Genomic DNA, 17,433 nt, shown 5'->3' on the forward strand with positions numbered 1-17,433 from the left:
ACGCTGAAGTTCGGCTGCATGAACTGCGAAAATGTAGTAGACGATAACATTTTTGCTTTCATTATTTTCTGGAGGGCGTCAGTAAGGAAAAGTTTAGAAAAGGTTTGAAATTATGAAGGTTTACTCGAACTCGATAAATGCTCACATTCTTAAATACGATACTGGATGAGTATCATCTGAATAATTAGCTCGTCGCGAGTTACGTTCCCACAAGACACAATTTGTAAAGTGAATACTTAAGTTATTGTGTGACACTTTTGACCGAAGGCTATACCTTTTAACGAGTATATTATGGCAGCTGGTCAATAGAAATGTACTACTATCAAACATAAGCCTTACTTTGAGGAAGCAGTTTCTGAGGAAGTACGTTTGGAGCACAGCGTTATACGGCAGTGTGACATGGACTGTTGGAATCCGGAACAGAAGAATATCGACTCATTTGCTACAGAAGAACGTTGAAAATTAGGTGGACTAAAAATTGAAGAAATGAGGAGGTTCTTCGTAGAATCGGCGAGGAAGGAATTGACAAGAAAGAGGCAAAGGATGGTAGGGCATGTCTTAAGAGAAGAGAGAGGTAGTGGAAAATGAATGTTGAATTAAACATTCAGCTTGTTCCAATAAACTAAACAGCTTGTGATCCACAAACTGGTTTTGACCTTCAGAAAAAGCCTTTCTTTCATATTCCTTTCGAGAACGGAGATAGGGTAAAATAATTATCTATATGTATGCTGCCCGAATCGCTCGTATCTTATTTTTCTGACTCCTGCGGTATACATGGAAGGAAAAGAATTTTTGTGCAGTAAACATTCACTATCACTTCTCGAAATGTTCCTGACTAGTTTACACAAACACCACACGTCCGAAACATTATCATTAAAGTTCCATTAATACATCCGTTAAACTTTGGGAGGTGCGACATTTATTCAGTGGAGCAATAAGACGCACAAGTGTTATTATTCACCATAGACATTTAGTCATCGGACGATGTCCCCTTGTGGTATGTATCTGAGACACTACCACGAATTCTACCTATACTATGTATTCTATCAAATATGTACAGGTCGAGGGTTTTACAGTGGACTGTCACATTTAATACAAAAAAAACCTGAAATTCTTTCGTAATGACAGTAGCTTAGTCAGAATAACGCCAAAACGTTTTTTTCTCTAAGTCACTAGGTTAGGAAATCCATATTCATTCTCTCCTTATTCTCCTACATTCTATACTGATCGCTGGCCTTTCACCCTGTTTCGTAATTTTTTTTTTTGTTCTCTCTTCGAATGTATTCTAATATCCTTCTGTCTTGCCCATTTCTCCTTGCTTTTTCATACTTACTCCTCATGCAGTCCATAATACAAATATAACTTTCGTGCCCCATTACCATTATAATAATAATTATTATTATTCCACACTCCAAATCTAAATGCTGCCTCAAATAGTCTATGCCATATTCTCACTGTCATAACCACTAACATTATTATTACCACTTTATTGGCATTCGTACTAATTTTCTCTTGACTCTTTGTTGATGACATTGCGACTTTTCTCATTTCGTGTTAAAGGAATGTGTTTTTAGAAATGAAAAGGAGCCTCATGTCACCAACACTTATAGTTAAAGCAAGTAAATATTGAAATAAACACGTAAAGCTTCTGGAACGTTTAATGACGTACTGTGATACAAGGCAGTAAGATAGATGCGGTTGTACTACAGAGAGTGTGAATTCCTTGTATGAGCTTATTTTATTTGGACCTGTAGCTGTCTAGGCAACTCCATTGGAGCCTTGTCGGATAAATTTCACTGCCAAATAAATCTCATGCAAGAACCCGCTACCTGTCTAGCAACGGAGCATTCGCATTCCGAACCTTTAATGCTAAGTGAAGGAGTTCCATGACTGTTTTTATCCACAGAAACTTCTTCCTCAGTTCTATTTCAGTATTTGTTAACGGGGAAGCTACTGTAAAAGGAAGATTCCTTCCCTTCGCGATTCGATTGCATCGTTCCAAATTTCGATGTTTTCTATCTCAGATTTTTCCGTGCGTTACTATGAATGTATAATTAATCTAAAATTATAATTTTAATTATGAAAGTATGATGTTTGTTGAGAACAAGAAAATCGAAAAAATTACTTCTTTTTAGCACTCATCGTGGTGCAGATAGCTGAATGAGAGGACAAATGCCTATGTCAAATTGGGTGGACAAAAAAATGAAACAAATGAACATTCATTCGACATCTTAAGTACGAAAATCACACTTTTCAATGTGTGGTGTCACTGCCAGACACCACACTTGCTAGGTGGTAGCTTAAATCGGCCGCGGTCCATTAGTACATGTCGGACCCGCGTGTCGCCACTGTGTGATCGCAGACCGAGCGCCACCACACGGCAGGTCTCGAGAGACGTACGAGAACTCGCCCCAGTTGTACGACGACGTTGCTAGCGACTATACTGACGAAGCCTTTGCTCTCATTTGCCGAGAGACAGTTAGAATAGCCTTCAGCTAAGTTAATGGCTACGAATTAGCAAGGCGCCAATTGTCACAGTACATGTATCTTACGAGTCTCATTTGTATAGTCAAGAGAGATGTATCAGAAGGATTGATTAAAAGTTAAGTATATTCCAAAGCTACGTATTTTCTTTATAGTATTCAATACGTATCCTGTTCCAGACTTCAAGCCATCCTGCTGTAGCTTAGCGCGTGCCTATCGGCTTCCTTCTCAGTGTGGCGTAGCGAGCTTGTTACGCCACAAAACAATGTGTGTTGGCAGTTCTTCCCGGAGGAACATTTGTCGCTGTAATCAGTTTAATTAGTCTACGGAACTACGATTAATGCTGAACATTATCGTCGAACGTCAACAGTAGGTTCCTGACGTCTATATTGTATTTATAGAAGCTGTGAGAGTTTAGCGTTGTAAGTTGTAATATACTGTCAGAAAAGTATGAAAACTGAGCCAATCTGAAGAACCTGGAGTCACTTCGAACATAGTTTACATCACTCACCCTACATTACCCTGGTTAATGCCTAAAAGACGACATATGCATTTCTAATGAAACAGCAATTCTTGAAGCTTGACAAAGCACTTTCTTAGTGTTAAATACGAGTATCAGTTTCGATAAGTAAGTTTTGGTAATTCTTCAAAAAAATCGTATGAGACTTTTACAGGTACTGATGAATTTAAACTAACGCATCAGCGGAACTAATCTAAAAGAATCAGTTAAAGTAAGTAGCTTACCGAAGCTGTCTTCCCGTTCTTGCTTGTGACTTTTAGCAGTGAACCCTCGTAACCCTGAAACAAGGTATTCAACATTTACCAACAGCAGAAGAAGGTATACTATAATACGTAATACATCAACTCTGTTTAAAAGGAATTAGACGTAGGTTTTGCAGTAAATCACTAGAGTAGGAGGGGTAAACACACAATGCCCATTAATGAAGTACTTAAGCTACATCAAGTCAACATAAAGCTTGCCAAGAAATTTTCGGAAATCCGAAATGAAATAAATTATCCTAGTTGATGACTCAGAGCTCTGCGTTTTACACAGAGTCTGAAAATGGCCACATTTCGATGATTAGTTTCTTTGCTGTTAACATTACGTTGTCAAAAAATGCTGGAGACACTTTTCAGCCAGGTTTTATTTTAAGTATCCTGTATGTACAGACAGGCAGTTACATCGTTTTGAAAAATCGCGTACTATCATTTTCACACACATTATCAAACATGAAATCTTACATACAAGACATCAACGTTGTGTATGCTGTGAACAGTGTGTTTTAACACCTATGCAAAACACTATATTGTAGTCAGTAAACAAAGAAATAAAAATCTCTCAATTAAGTTTCACACAGTTAAGTACTTATATCGATTAATCAAGTCATATACCATTGAGATTTGACATTCCTGAATGAAACTGTATACAGACAAGTGATTTTATAACTTCAGAGAGTCACGTACCATTGCGTTGAAATACACAGCTAAATGTATAATTCTATATGCATCAGAGTACATTCTACATGTAATGAACAGTCAGTTTCAGAATCTGGGAACCACATACTTAGCAAATAAAGAAGTAAAAAAAAAATATTCTGGTTTATCCGTGTGTCGCATTATACACGTTTCGTCGGCGATATAAAATTGAAACGATTTTATTGGTAGGATTATACGCTTTCAAAGTAGTTATAAAAATGATATGCACATGCAGTTCCCTCTTAAATCCAAACACCACAGCTTAATCAGATGTATTATTTTTCCTGGTTTTCATAGCGTGAAAATATGAAACAATATGAAGGAAATTAATAGGTAGTTAGAAGTTATCAGAAATAAATTGTTTACTACTCTCAGCATCTATATCTGTGGCTGTAACGAATAAAATACGTATTTTGTATTTTTTTTTATTTTCATGCTTTTGATACTAATATGTTTCGAGCTTTCGCCTACTATCTGGTTCCATATCACGTTTAAATTTGACACAACACGTGTTTATAATATATTTTATTTAGTATAAAATAAAACCTTTCTCAACTTAACCTACTGTTTTGGCGCTGTTGTTGTTTCTTGACTTGCACTTCAATAATAGCCGGTTTCTCTGGGTTACCTCGTCGGAAGTATGCATCGACCATTGTGGACCATGTCCACCTTTATATGGAGTTTGTTATTCGTCAGTACGTTGGCAGGACAACACAACGTGTCGCAGGGATGTGGGTGGCTCGAAAACCACCAGGAGAAGCTTATCGTACTCCCCTTGTCACCAAACTCCCCGGATTTAAAATCAGTGAGGCCAGCTCGATCGAACAGTTCGTACTATGGATCTTTAACCGAAAATCCTGGTGCAGCTAGCCAAAGCATTGGAGTCAGCAAGACTCCACATCCCTTTTGGTGCTACCAGCACCTCACTGACCATGTAATATGTTACCAACGATGAACTGGCGATGGAGGAACACGTATGATTAAGGAATTGCAATATAAAAATATTCCTGCACGTCTCGCAGCAATATGCGCTGTAAAAGGTTTTTATTCAGGCTTTTTTCAAGTGGTGACATTAATGTGACTGGACAGTGGAGTAAAAACGATTTCAAATGAAAACTTCTGAATTGAGTTCCCACTTTATTGGGCTGGAATTTGACCCACGGTCTACTGTAACAAGGAATACGATGGTATTACAGCACCTGAACTATTACAGTTTACTGTATACTGGGACTCATTAAAGGAACTGCTTCACGTGCATCCTCGCAGTTCGATGTAATACTGCACTCGTATCTGCAGTGAAATACCGAGTCTTTCAAACATTTCCATTTCATCTTGTGAATTTTGACTAAGCTTACAACTCACTGCTCCACATTTTACAACCGCATCAACGAGACTGCAGGTCTGAGGTGGCCTCGGGGAGAAAAATCCAGAGGGTTGAAGTCAGGTGAAATTGTAGGCCAAGGCACATGCACAGCTGGCTTTAACCATCTTGGCCCACAGTGGCGCTTCAGATATCTTCTTACACAGTCAGAAAAATGTTCCGTGGTACCATCACGCGTTTACCAAATTCATTAACCATGGGCCATGGGTAATATTTGAGCCGAATTAGGCGTGGACTTAACAGGTAACTTTATATTTGAAATGCATCTGTCTTTGCGGTAGCTACAGAGATTTTCTTGTCGTTTGACTCTCAATTCAGAGTTTTCCAGAGATCCCACCATGTTGAACAAATACTGATCCTAACATCTTTCTTAAAAAAGGAACCAAGGTATAGCGTTACGTGTTTCACTTCTTTCTTGTCGGAGAAGTTTTTTTAAAAGGCATTTGTCAAGATGAACTTCTTTTTTACTTATCCATTTCGTTTCTCGTTGGGCGGCGCAACTTGTGCGCTGCAGGCAGACCGGCACGCTTACAAAACACGGGGACAGAGCGGCATCTGGGCGATGATAAACTTCTGCCGCCCCACCCCAGCGCCAGCTGAAGATGGAAATCCCAAACTTGCGGATTGTTTCATAACTTGGCCGCAGCAGAAGGGATCTACCAAACCGTAAATATTTTCCCACATAACTTGCCTCGGCTGCAGGCACCGGAAACTTCCGCTTCCACCGGCGCCCTGTTCTGCACGTTCGTAGTGAAACACTTGAGCTTTCGGTAATAACCCGAAGGGAAAGAAGAGGGATGTGACGCTCCTGGCGGGCACAATCGCGGAACTTCGCTACCTGTCTGCCTCAGGGAAAGGGGAAATGTGGTGGTAATCACAGGTGAGTCTGAAGTCAGAAACGACATTCGTTTCTATTATTTGTCGTCACAATGTCTGTATCTACAGTCATACTTTGTACACTGCTGTGAAGTGCATGGCGGAGGGAACTTCCGATCGTACTAAACATTAGGGTTCTTTTCCGCTCCATTCCTATATGCATGGCGAGGAACGAGACTGCTTAAATTTATCCCGCAAGCCATCTTATAATGTCTGGAGGAGGGCACTTCGTGTTTCACTTTCACTTCCGCCCTTTTCCGTTACAGTCGCGAATTGTAGGCGGGAAGAACGAGAGTCGGTAGCCCTTCATATGCCCTAGAAACTCTCCAATTTTACCTTCATAGTCTTTTCGCGAGATTTACGTGGTAGGAGCAACGTACTGATTGACTCTTCGAGGAACATATGCTCTTAGAATTTCAACAGTAGGCAACTCCGTGATATACAGCGCCACTCTTGTAGGGTCTGCCACTGAAGTTGGATGAGGATGTCTGTGACGGTTTCGAAGCTTATAAAGAAACCTGTGATGAAACGTGCTGACCTTCTCTGGAACTTCTCTATTCCCCTATGAACAATATCTACCAAGGGTCTCCAACTGATGAGCATCGCCCTAAGAAGGGTTTTACAAGCTACCGCCTACGTAAGTAGACTGTACAGGGTTATTACAAATGATTGAAGCGATTTCACAGCTCTACAGTAACTTTATTATTTGAGATATTTTCACAATGCTTTGCACACACATACAAAAACTCAAAAAGTTTTTTTAGGCATTCACAAATGTTCGCTATGTGCCCCTTCAGTGATTCGGCAGACATCAAGCCGATAATCAAGTTCCTCCCACACTCGGCGCAGCATGTCCCCATCAATGAGTTCGAAAGCGTCGTTGATGCGAGCTCGCAGTTCTGGCACGTTTCTTGGTAGAGGAGGTTTAAACACTGAATCTTTCACATAACCCCACAGAAAGAAATCGCATGGGGTTAAGTCGGGAGAGCGTGGAGGCCATGACATGAATTGCTGATCATGATCTCCACCACGACCGATCCATCGGTTTTCCGATCCCCTGTTTAAGAAATGCCAAACATCATCATGGAAGTGCGGTGGAGCACCATACTGTTGAAAGATGAAGTCGGCGCTGTCGGTCTCCAGTTGTGGCATGAGCAAATTTTCCAGCATGTCCAGATACACGTGTCCTGTAACGTTTTTTTCGCAGAAGAAAAAGGGGCCGTAAACTTTAAACCGTGAGATTGCACAAAACATTTTAACTTTTGGTGAATTGCGAATTTGCTGCACGAATGCCTGAGGATTCTCTACCGCCCAGATTCGCACATTGTGTCTGTTTACTTCACCATTAAGAAAAAATGTTGCTTTATCACTGAAAACAAGTTTCGCACTAAACGCATCCTCTTCCATGAGCTGTTGCAACCGCGCCGAAAATTCAAAGCGTTTGACTTTGTCATCGTGTGTCAGGGCTTGTAGCAATTGTAAACGGTAAGGCTTCTGCTTTAGCCTTTTCCGTAAGATTTTCCAAACCGTCGGCTGTGGTACGTTTAGCTCCCTGCTTGCTTTATTCGTCGACTTCCGTGGGCTACGCGTGAAACTTGCCCGCACGCGTTCAACCGTTTCTTCGCTCACTGCAGGCCGACGCGTTGATTTCCCCTTACAGAGGCATCCAGAAGCTTTAAACTGCGCATACCATCGCCGAATGGAGTTAGCAGTTGGTGGATCTTTGTTGAACTTCGTCCTGAAGTGTCGTTGCACTGTTATGACTGACTGATGTGAGTGTATTTCAAGCACAACATACGCTTTCTCGGCTCCTGTCGACATTTTGTGTCACTGCGCTCTCGAGCGCTCTGGCGGCAGAAACCTGAAGTGCGGCTTCAGCCGAACAAAACTTTATGAGTTTCTCTACGTATCTGTAGTGTGTCGTGACCATATGTCAATGAATGGAGCTACAGTGAATTTATGAAATCGCTTCAATCATTTGTAATAGCCCTGTATTTTCTGAGTGCTGTGGGTAGGCATTGCGTCTCGGCAGGCAGCCACCAGCATTACATCGGAGGAAAGCGGTCACATAACTCGCAGAGTCCAGCCTTCCTGCGGACAGACGCAACTCGGCCGTGGTTCGCTCGGCCATCAGATGGCATCCCAAGCGCCTATAGAGATCGCTGGCACCACGGTCCTATTATCCTCTGCAGGCCAGTGTCTTTGGTATCCTGGAGCTGTAGCGACGAGGAGCAGTTCACTTCGACAGTGCTTACTGGGATAGGTGCCGAATTCCATCAGTCAGGAACTCTCCTTGGAGCCACCGCAGTTACGACGCCACGTTTCACGTCAGTGGTCAGCTAGTGGACTTGCAACATTTCTTGACTGTGTTTCAGCATACTGGTACTGAGAAACTGGTCCTTCTGAGATTAGCTGGAACTGTGTCTGAATGTACAAAACTTTGTACTGTCCCGTCAGGACCTGAAATTTGGCTAGAGTAGTGCATTGTGTATTAACTAGTTAGCACGTTTCCTAGCAGTGTTTGTTTCCTGTCTAAAGGCCTTCATTCTTCAAACCATATTGATGTTTATTCGTTCTTCCAAAAAGTGACTGTTTTTGTTCACGTTTTTGGTCTCTCTGATGATGTTGCTGTGGTTTCATTACTGGAGAAGAGAGTTTCTTTTCAGTACTGTTTATTCTTTATTCATGAAGTAGTTGTCTTTGGCAAGTGATTAATTCTTACGATGTACTAAAACACACGTCGGAGAAGACGTACTCTCTCATGTTAAATAAACTTTCTACCAACAAATCTACGCGAACATTTCTTGTCCGCCAAACAAGGCAGACTAAGCACTGAGGAGTCTCTTAGTGAGAGGGTCTAACGTGTGGGTAACACATTTTAATCAAGTTTAGCAAGGACGATCTTCATTGAAAACAAAGAGACACCTATTTCGGGCTCATTGCTTGACACGTTTTTCAGACAATCTAGGTCGATGTCGACCGAAAATATTATTATCAGTGCTGTACTTCGAAATATCGTCAGAATAAACATTTTCAATTAAATGTAATATGGGACCCAAAGTTAATAATGTTGGACTTATCAATATTCGTATTTTTTCATGCTGTAGCTAGGGTACGCGTCATTCTGAGCAACCAGCAGAGCGAGGTAGGCGGTCCAATTGTTAAGGCTTTAGACTACTAAACTACCGGTCCGTGTTCGATTCTTGGTAGTGTCTTTTTCTTTCATTCGATATATGCTTCGGTGTATGTGATAATATTCTAATGGGAATACCTTTCTTTGCCTTTATACAGTAAAACATCGGGGAGTGTGATCAATAATCAAACAAGACTAATTTATTTACGATTGCAAAGCACTAGGAAGAATAATTGACAGTTAAACTAGGTACAAGTGTGTAATTCATACGACAGCACACTCACCTCATAGGCCCTGAAGAGTAAGTACAGTTCCCTTGGCTTGGCATCCATCGGCAGGCCGCTCACGAACAGCGTGCGCACCTGCAAAGAATAAAACCTCAGTCAGACTTTCTTCGAACAACCTTTTGTTAGTACATCATCTGCGGAATGAATGCAAAGTGATCCAAGAATACTGAAACGATATAATAAGTGATGGAAATATATTTTTATGATTATTTGCTCCATATCCATTATGGTAGCGCAATCGCAGAGATAACCGATTACAACCATTGTGGGATAAAATGTTCTTCACAAGAATTTTGCGAACAAGGACATAAACTTGCGACGCATAATTTTTATTTAGTCGACTGTGCGCTACTATATTTTTTTATTGCATAGCAACCTGATGGAGTATCGTATAGATCCGTAGTGGTAAGTATTACTGATAGCGATCTGTCTGTTCGAAGGGTATAGTTAACCTAGCGGTTGTGTTATTGTAAACGGAGTGGCCGCGCAGTTTGAGGCGCTATGTCACGGATCGGGCGGCCCCTCCCACCGGAGGTTCGAGTCCTCCCTCGGGCACGTATGTGTGTGTGTGTGTGTGTGTGTGTGTGTTGCTCTGGGCATAAGTTAGTTTAAGTTCGTTTAAGTAGTGTGTAAGTCTAGGGAGCGATGACCTCAGCAGTTTGGTCCCTTAGGATTTCACTCACATTTGAACTTTTTCTTCTTTTTAACCTAATGATTAGAGCATTACCTCTCGGAACGCGTTGTTGAGTTTTGTCTAGGACAAACATTATGGTTGAGTGTAACCAATTAAAACATAACAACCGTTAGTTCACACTCGTGATCGATAACACGTAAAGAGGACCGCCATGTATGGTCGAATATACACGGTTCTAATATGCTGAGCACTGAGGCACAGACTGAACCTCCGCTGGTACACTTAATCAGTCGATCTTAACACGACAGAAAATTTTGGGAGTCCTTGGAAACAGCAGGTGAAACGTAACAATCAACATCTTTGCAATTTGGTGATTCTACGGGATTCAACCATCAACGGATGGCTTCTGTAGGTTGTCACATCTTGAAGAAACTTGTTGACCATCTTTCTCTCCAAATCGAAAGCATTATCAAGGCTACAACTGATGTTACATAGTATAAGCACAGTCTAACATAGATAGTAGCGTAGATCACTGGTGTCGAAGTTGCTACCCTCTGATAGTTGGAACGACACTAACGCCCCTAGCGATGAGAAAACCAGCCGTAAGATTGACGTTTATTCTTAATTATTTTTCTACTTAGCTGCCGAAACTGTCATTATATTTTTGCGTTCCAACCATTAAGAAATGATCAAAAGACATGAATGATTGTGAAATAAATGTAAAAACTGATTCAGTGACATAATCTACAAGTTATTCATGAAGAAAAACTTTCGACTATGTATACACACTTTATTCCAGTGAAAGCAAGAGAATACAAAAAAAAATCGTGTATGAAAAAATACGCTTTTGTTGTTATCTGTTCTTATTATCATATGCGCTTCCCGTGATACGTAACAGTTTTGTGTGGAACGTAATGATTCGCAGGTGCTTACATATCACTCTACTATCTACTACGAACATTTTTGTAAATGTAATTCTTTTTCTTCAGAGTCTAATTTGCTAAGGCTCTTGCCGGTTGTGGTTCAGATATAGCAATAAATGAGAAACTGATTTCTTCTGTGTTGGGAAATAGTTTTATTGCTATCTATATTTTATTATCACATCTGTTTGGTTTTTCCCTTCAGCTTCAGTTTTTGGTGGCTTATTTGTCAGGTTAAATAATGTACGTTTTGCATTCCATAGAAGTTTCTTACATTCCACGCCGGCCGGTGTGGCCGAGCGGTTCTAGGCGCTTCAGTCTGGAACCGCGCGACCGCTACGGTCGCAGGTTCGAATCCTGCCTCGGGCATGGATGTGTGTGATGTCCTTAGGTTAGTTTAAGTTCTAGGGGACTGATGACCTCAGATGTTAAGTCCCATAGTGCTCAGAGCCATTTGAACCATTTTTACATTCCACATTCATTGATTTCATTGAAAGTCCAGTGAGGATAATTTCACGTTGTCCAGTAGATATATAACTTCTTTCTGCCAATGTCCAGGTCTTCTTCATTTTGCAAACTATTACTTTGTTTTCAAACGAAACCAAATTCTGATGTAATAGGAGTAAGGAAATCGTAAATAACCTTTTCTGTATTGTACCGTGTCATCCGTCCCATGAAACTAAGGCAAGACAAACGTGGTGTTACTTCTTAATCAGTGCCAATAGCTATGCCACTACAACGCTCCCAGTTGTAAAAACTGTGTTACAAATCAGAGTAAACGATATTATTCACAGAAGTGTAGCTTTCTGTCCCCATGGAGCGGTCCTGTCGCTGTGAATGTTCAAAAATTGGTTCAAATGGCTCTGAGCACTATGGGACTTAACATCTGAGGTCATCAGTGCCCTAGACCGTAGAACTACTTAAACCTAACTAACCTAACGACATCACACACATCCTTGTCCGAGGCAGGATTAGAACTTGCGACCGTAGCGGTCACGCGGTTCCAGACTGAAGTGCCTAAAACCGCTCGGTCACCACGGCCGGCGGTGTGAATGTCAAAAATGGAGCAAGAGTGTCGTAGCTGTATCTGTTAGATTGTGGTATTAGTGCGATGTTTCCTGCGGTTGACTAATTTTTCTCCAGTAGGATTTTTATGCGTCTTGCATCGCAGTGGTACAAATTATGTACGAACAGTAGTGTATTCGTAACAGGTGACCTCTGTTGTAGGCTCCCATACCACAGAACAGTGCGTAACAGGGGAGACTTACTCTGAGTGCTGTGTGTCGTGTCGTCAGGCGTCAGTTGCAGCCCCTGGGATTCGCAGACACAGTACACGGCCTCTCGGGGTGCTGCAGTGGCCCGCGGGACCCTGAGACAGCTGACACCCACCACTTTCGGGGAACTCCTCAGAGTACTGCAACTTGCTTTCGTCTGAACATTATCATTTGACACCCACTGTGGCGGCGAGTCCCTTTGGTAGCGTACCATGCTCTCCAGCAATCTGTCAGCTTGCCGAAAGTGAGAATTTGCAGCAAAAATTTCCTCGTTAGTCTCTTACATTCGTATATAACAGCAGTTGATTTTACCATTCGTCTTCCTGTACAGCCTCCAGACCTACTAGCGCTCTAATGTCTTGGGCGAAAGCTGTACACTTCGGTTGACACTAAAGTGAGGTGAAACTGATTAATTGTCAAAGCTGGGAAACAATAGAGGTATTTATCGTCGGTTGCGACCGGAAATATACTGGCTGTTTGATTGTTGTAAGTACAAACGAAAGGGGCGAGTATGTGACTACGAGACTAGGAAATAATCACTATAAACGTATGTGTGAGTGCATGGTTTCGCGGCGATATGAATTAATAAAATTTTCTCGGGCTTCCAGCCGCGTGAGCTAATGAGGTCTGTGAAGGACGAACTAGGGCTTAGAACGCCTGGAGTGTACAAGATACCATGTCAGTGTGGCTGTTACTAAGTCGGGCAAATAGTATACACGGTGGAGCAACGCCGGACGGAACACAAGAGGTGCTTACGCCTACGCTATCCAGAAAAATCAGCCGTGGCAGAACACGCCTTAGAAAATGGACACCGAATTCTATTAGATGAAACATGTCGTTATTAAGACGAAGGGATTTTGGGATAGCGTCATAAAAGGAGCCATTGAAATAAAAACCTCTGAAAACACCATCAACAAGGACGGAAGTATTCAGCTCAGCACAGTCTGGGACCCGGCTATCGCGATGTTAAAACGGGAGCGACGGACGCGGAATGAAAACATTACCATATATGGCGAGGAAGAGAGCACCAGTGACGTCACAGCCAACAGTGCGGCTATATAACGACGCGGTCACGGCGACACAACAGTCAGTCTTACTACTTGACAATGACCGGGGAGAGCTCGGTCGAAAGCTCGTGGGATTTTAACCACCTGACGCGGCTGGAAGAGGCACCATATTTATGAAAACTAACCAGATATGTGCATACGCTGATGACATTGCTATAGTAGGAAGACATACCAATACACTCCTAGAAACATACCGGGCAATGGAAACAGAAGCCTTAAAAATTGGTCTCATAGTAAATGAAAACAAAACAAAATATATGGTAATGTCACAATCTGAGGCCAGAAGAACCCCTAAAATCCTAAACATCAATGGGAAATGCTTCAATGGAGTGTCCTCTTTTAACTACTTGGGAGCCCTAATAACAAATGATAACAGTATTGGAAAGGCTATAAAGGAAAGAATACAAGCAGGAAACAGAGCTTACTTTGCAAAAATGCAGCTTTTCAAAAATAGCCTTGTTACAAGAATAACTAAATTGCTAATATATAATTCCCTAGTCCGCTCAGTTATCACATACGGCTCAGAGGTATGGACGTTGACAGAACACGATAAAAATGTACTACGAAGCATTGAGCGGAAAATACTACGCAAAAGCTATGGCCAATAATGGAGGAAGAAGGCTGGAGAATACGCTACAATGCCGAATTACAAGAGTTAATACAAGGCAGGGATATAGTAAAATTTGTGAAATCACAGCGAATACGATGGCTCGGACACTTTGAGAGAATGGCAGAGGGTAGAATTCCAAAGAAAATGATGAAAGATATGATCCATTCAGTTAGGCGAAAAGGTAGACCTAGAAGACGATGGATCGACGAGGTAATAATGGATATCACCAATATGGGAGTCCGGGGGTGGAAAAGAGCAGCAAATAACCGAGAAGTGTGGAGGAAGATTGTTGAAGAAACCAAGGCTGATCAACGGCTGTAGCGCTACTGAAGAAGAAGACGCGGCTGGAAGACCGAGAAAATTTTATTAATTCACTATACGAAGTATATTATTATGACTGAATAGACGAACACCCTATAACAAAGTCCCTGGGGATCCAAACTGCAGATATGCACTTGAGGACAAACAGATTACAACAACTTTCTCGTTCTGCGCGCTCTAAGCACAATATTCTGGGGACGTAGTGGAGACTGCTGGTTCCGGCTTTGGCGTATTGTTCCATCGTTGCATTTGGTTTATCGGACGTCAGGTAGTTTCAGCAAGATTATCATTAGTCATTCATTAGACTGCCACTAGTCTAAGTTACCATCTTGTGAAGTGAATGCAACTCTCGGCTCCCTATCTCATCGCTCGAGAAAGTGTTTGTTGCCAAACCTTCTCAGAGGTCGATTTCTGGAGCACCGTCTGTGCCCCTTGGTTCTTGTAAGACATGTATGTTCTAAAAGGAGGTCTGATAGCCAGTAGTTCAGTGTGACGCTCCTTCAGTCCACGCCTTCTGCGGGTATAATCTGCCTCAGTGCCCTTTAAAGGACTTATGTACTGGTCCTTGTGTTTTATTATTGTATTACTTATTACAGTACCCTGCAATGCCTACATTAAAGGTTATATATGTCTAGTTAATAGTTCTGGTTGCCTTCTGGAATAAATCTAGCAGTGTTCATTGGATGTCAAGGGTTGTGTTACAAAGTTTACCACTATCTCATATCACCGTTTGGTGATCAGTTACTTGTTTTCTTCTAATTAACCGTTGCTATTGTATTTGCTGTTTTACAGCATGTTTCTAAATTTTTTATGTTACTGCCGTTCCTGGCGTTTAAGGCCTTCAGCCGTGATTGTGGTCAATTTTCTTAAAATTCTAATTTGGCATTTGTACAGGGTGATCAAAAAGTCAGTATAAATTTGAAAACTGAATAAATCACGGAATAATGTAGATAGAGAGGTACAAATTGACACACATGCTTGGAATGACATGAGGTTTTATTAGAACCAAAAAAAAAAATACAAAAGTTCAAAAAATGTCCGACATATGGCGCTTTATCTGATCAGAATACCAATAAATAGCAAAACAAAGTAAGACAAAGCAAAGATGATGTTCTTTAAAGGAAATGCTCAATATGTCCACCATCATTCCTCAACAATAGCTGTAGTCGAGGAATAATGTTGTGACCAGCACTGTAAACCATGTCCGGAGTTATGGTGAGGCATTGGCGTCGGATGTTGTCTTTCAACATCCCTAGAGATGTCGGTCGATCACGTTACACTTGCAACTTCAGGTAACCCCAAAGCCAATAATCGCACGGACTGAGGTCTGGGGACCTGGGAGTCCAAGCATGACGAAAGTGGCAGCTGAGCACACGATCATCACCAAACGGACGCGCGCAAGAGATCTTTCACGCGTCTAGCAATACGGGGTGGAGCGCCATCCTGCATAAACATCGTACGTTCCAGCAGGTGTTTATCAGCCAGGCTGGGGATGATTCGATTCTGTAACATATCGGCGTACCTCTCACCCGTCACGGTAGCAGTTACCTGCTGTCCAGCGCCATCTGTCGGACATTTTGTGAACTTTGTTTTTTTTTTTGTTCTAATAAAACACCATGTCATTCCAAGCATGTGTGTCAATTTTTACCTCTTTATCTACATTATTCCGTGGTTTATTCAGTTTTCAAATTTATAGCAGTAAGCCTTAAAACCTTATTTACTGCCATTCCAGGCGTCTGATGTCTTCTGCTGTGTTTGTGGCGACTTACCTTAAATATTTCAATACCTAATTTGTAAGTTGCAGCGAGTTTCAATCAATTCTTAATTTATTGCCATTCCTGGCGTGTAAGGCCTTCTGCCCGGATCGCAATGGCTTGCTTTTAAAACATTATCTGCTGTATCTGTATTTAATGGTGATTTGCTAAATTGTAACTCACTGAAAACACTATTATTTACACAGTTGTTTATTCCTTCATTAATAATCATTAAAACACGTGGTATTTTTATTTATTGTTGAGTCTGGAATTACTGGTTTAAAATAAATTGTGTGTGACTGTAAAAGGCAACTAATTGTAACTGATTACAGCCCCGTCCACAATCGTAACCGAATCCTGCCTTCCCTTGACTAGCAGGTAAGAACCTCGCTCGTATCTGTCGTGGAAAGCTCAGGGTTGAGAAAATGAGCAGATGCCGGTTTCGGAAAAAAAGACGCTAAGAAACTGGTTTTCCTAAATGAAACGATGCTTATCCATTTTTGATCACGTTCCTATTTCACAACAATGGCGCAGGGGAACCTTACAAGATAGGTAGCCAGATGTCATCTTTCCCTGCCTCCATTCTTCAGCCTCTTCCGCCACCCTCCTCGCCCCCCTTGAAGTATGAGAAGCCTGTATGTGTTGGGCGCCGTAGACAAGGAAAGAGGGTCGTCGGGAACCTCAGGTTCCGACAGGAAGGCCTCAGATAGCGCAAGCAATAGAGGGAGCAGCGGCTCTTGGCCGAAACATCTGCGGCCCGCAGCACTCCGCGACAGTTGGGTAAACTCGTGGACAGCGGCGTAGCGGTGTGTGCGGTAGTAGCGGCGCGCAGGGATTCGCAGCAGCGAGCCACGGGGACAGGATTCCGCCGCCTCGGCCGACGCCCGCCGCCCAATTGGCCGGATTAGGCACCGCGCATAATTAATACTGCGGCTGCTTCACAGCCCTGCCACCGGCGGCGCAGCGGTCGCGCCATTGTCCGGCAGCCAATTAGCGACGCGAACTCCCGTGACGTCAGCTCCGGTACCCAATTAGCGAGCGGCAGCCGTGCACCTCCCGACAGATGTCGCCACCGTTAAGGATTCAGCTGATTACGCCGACTTACGGAAGAACTCCCATAATTAAGTTCTCGCCTGGGAGATTAATTCGACACAGTGGAGGGAAATTTTTTCGTGCGTGTCAGAATCTGGCTTTCTGTTTGACGTTATGTTTGCTT

General features: G+C 42.2%; 1 protein-coding gene across 1 annotated transcript in view; it reads right to left on the reverse strand.

The window, feature by feature from the left end:
- Nucleotides 1–9,708, reverse strand: part of LOC126238410 (protein couch potato-like) — a 185,744-nt gene extending 176,036 nt beyond the window's left edge. The window contains exons 1-2 of the mRNA XM_049947788.1: nucleotides 9,635–9,708; nucleotides 3,229–3,282 (exon numbers count right to left, since the gene is read on the reverse strand). Of these exons, the coding sequence (XP_049803745.1) occupies nucleotides 3,229–3,282; nucleotides 9,635–9,682 (102 nt within the window). The 5' untranslated portion in view covers nucleotides 9,683–9,708. The remainder of the gene's footprint in view (nucleotides 1–3,228; nucleotides 3,283–9,634) is intronic.
- Nucleotides 9,709–17,433: the final 7,725 nt, after the last annotated feature.

The sequence above is a fragment of the Schistocerca nitens genome, chromosome 1 (assembly GCF_023898315.1).
Source record: "Schistocerca nitens isolate TAMUIC-IGC-003100 chromosome 1, iqSchNite1.1, whole genome shotgun sequence".
NCBI classification, from domain to species: Eukaryota; Metazoa; Arthropoda; class Insecta; order Orthoptera; family Acrididae; genus Schistocerca; species Schistocerca nitens.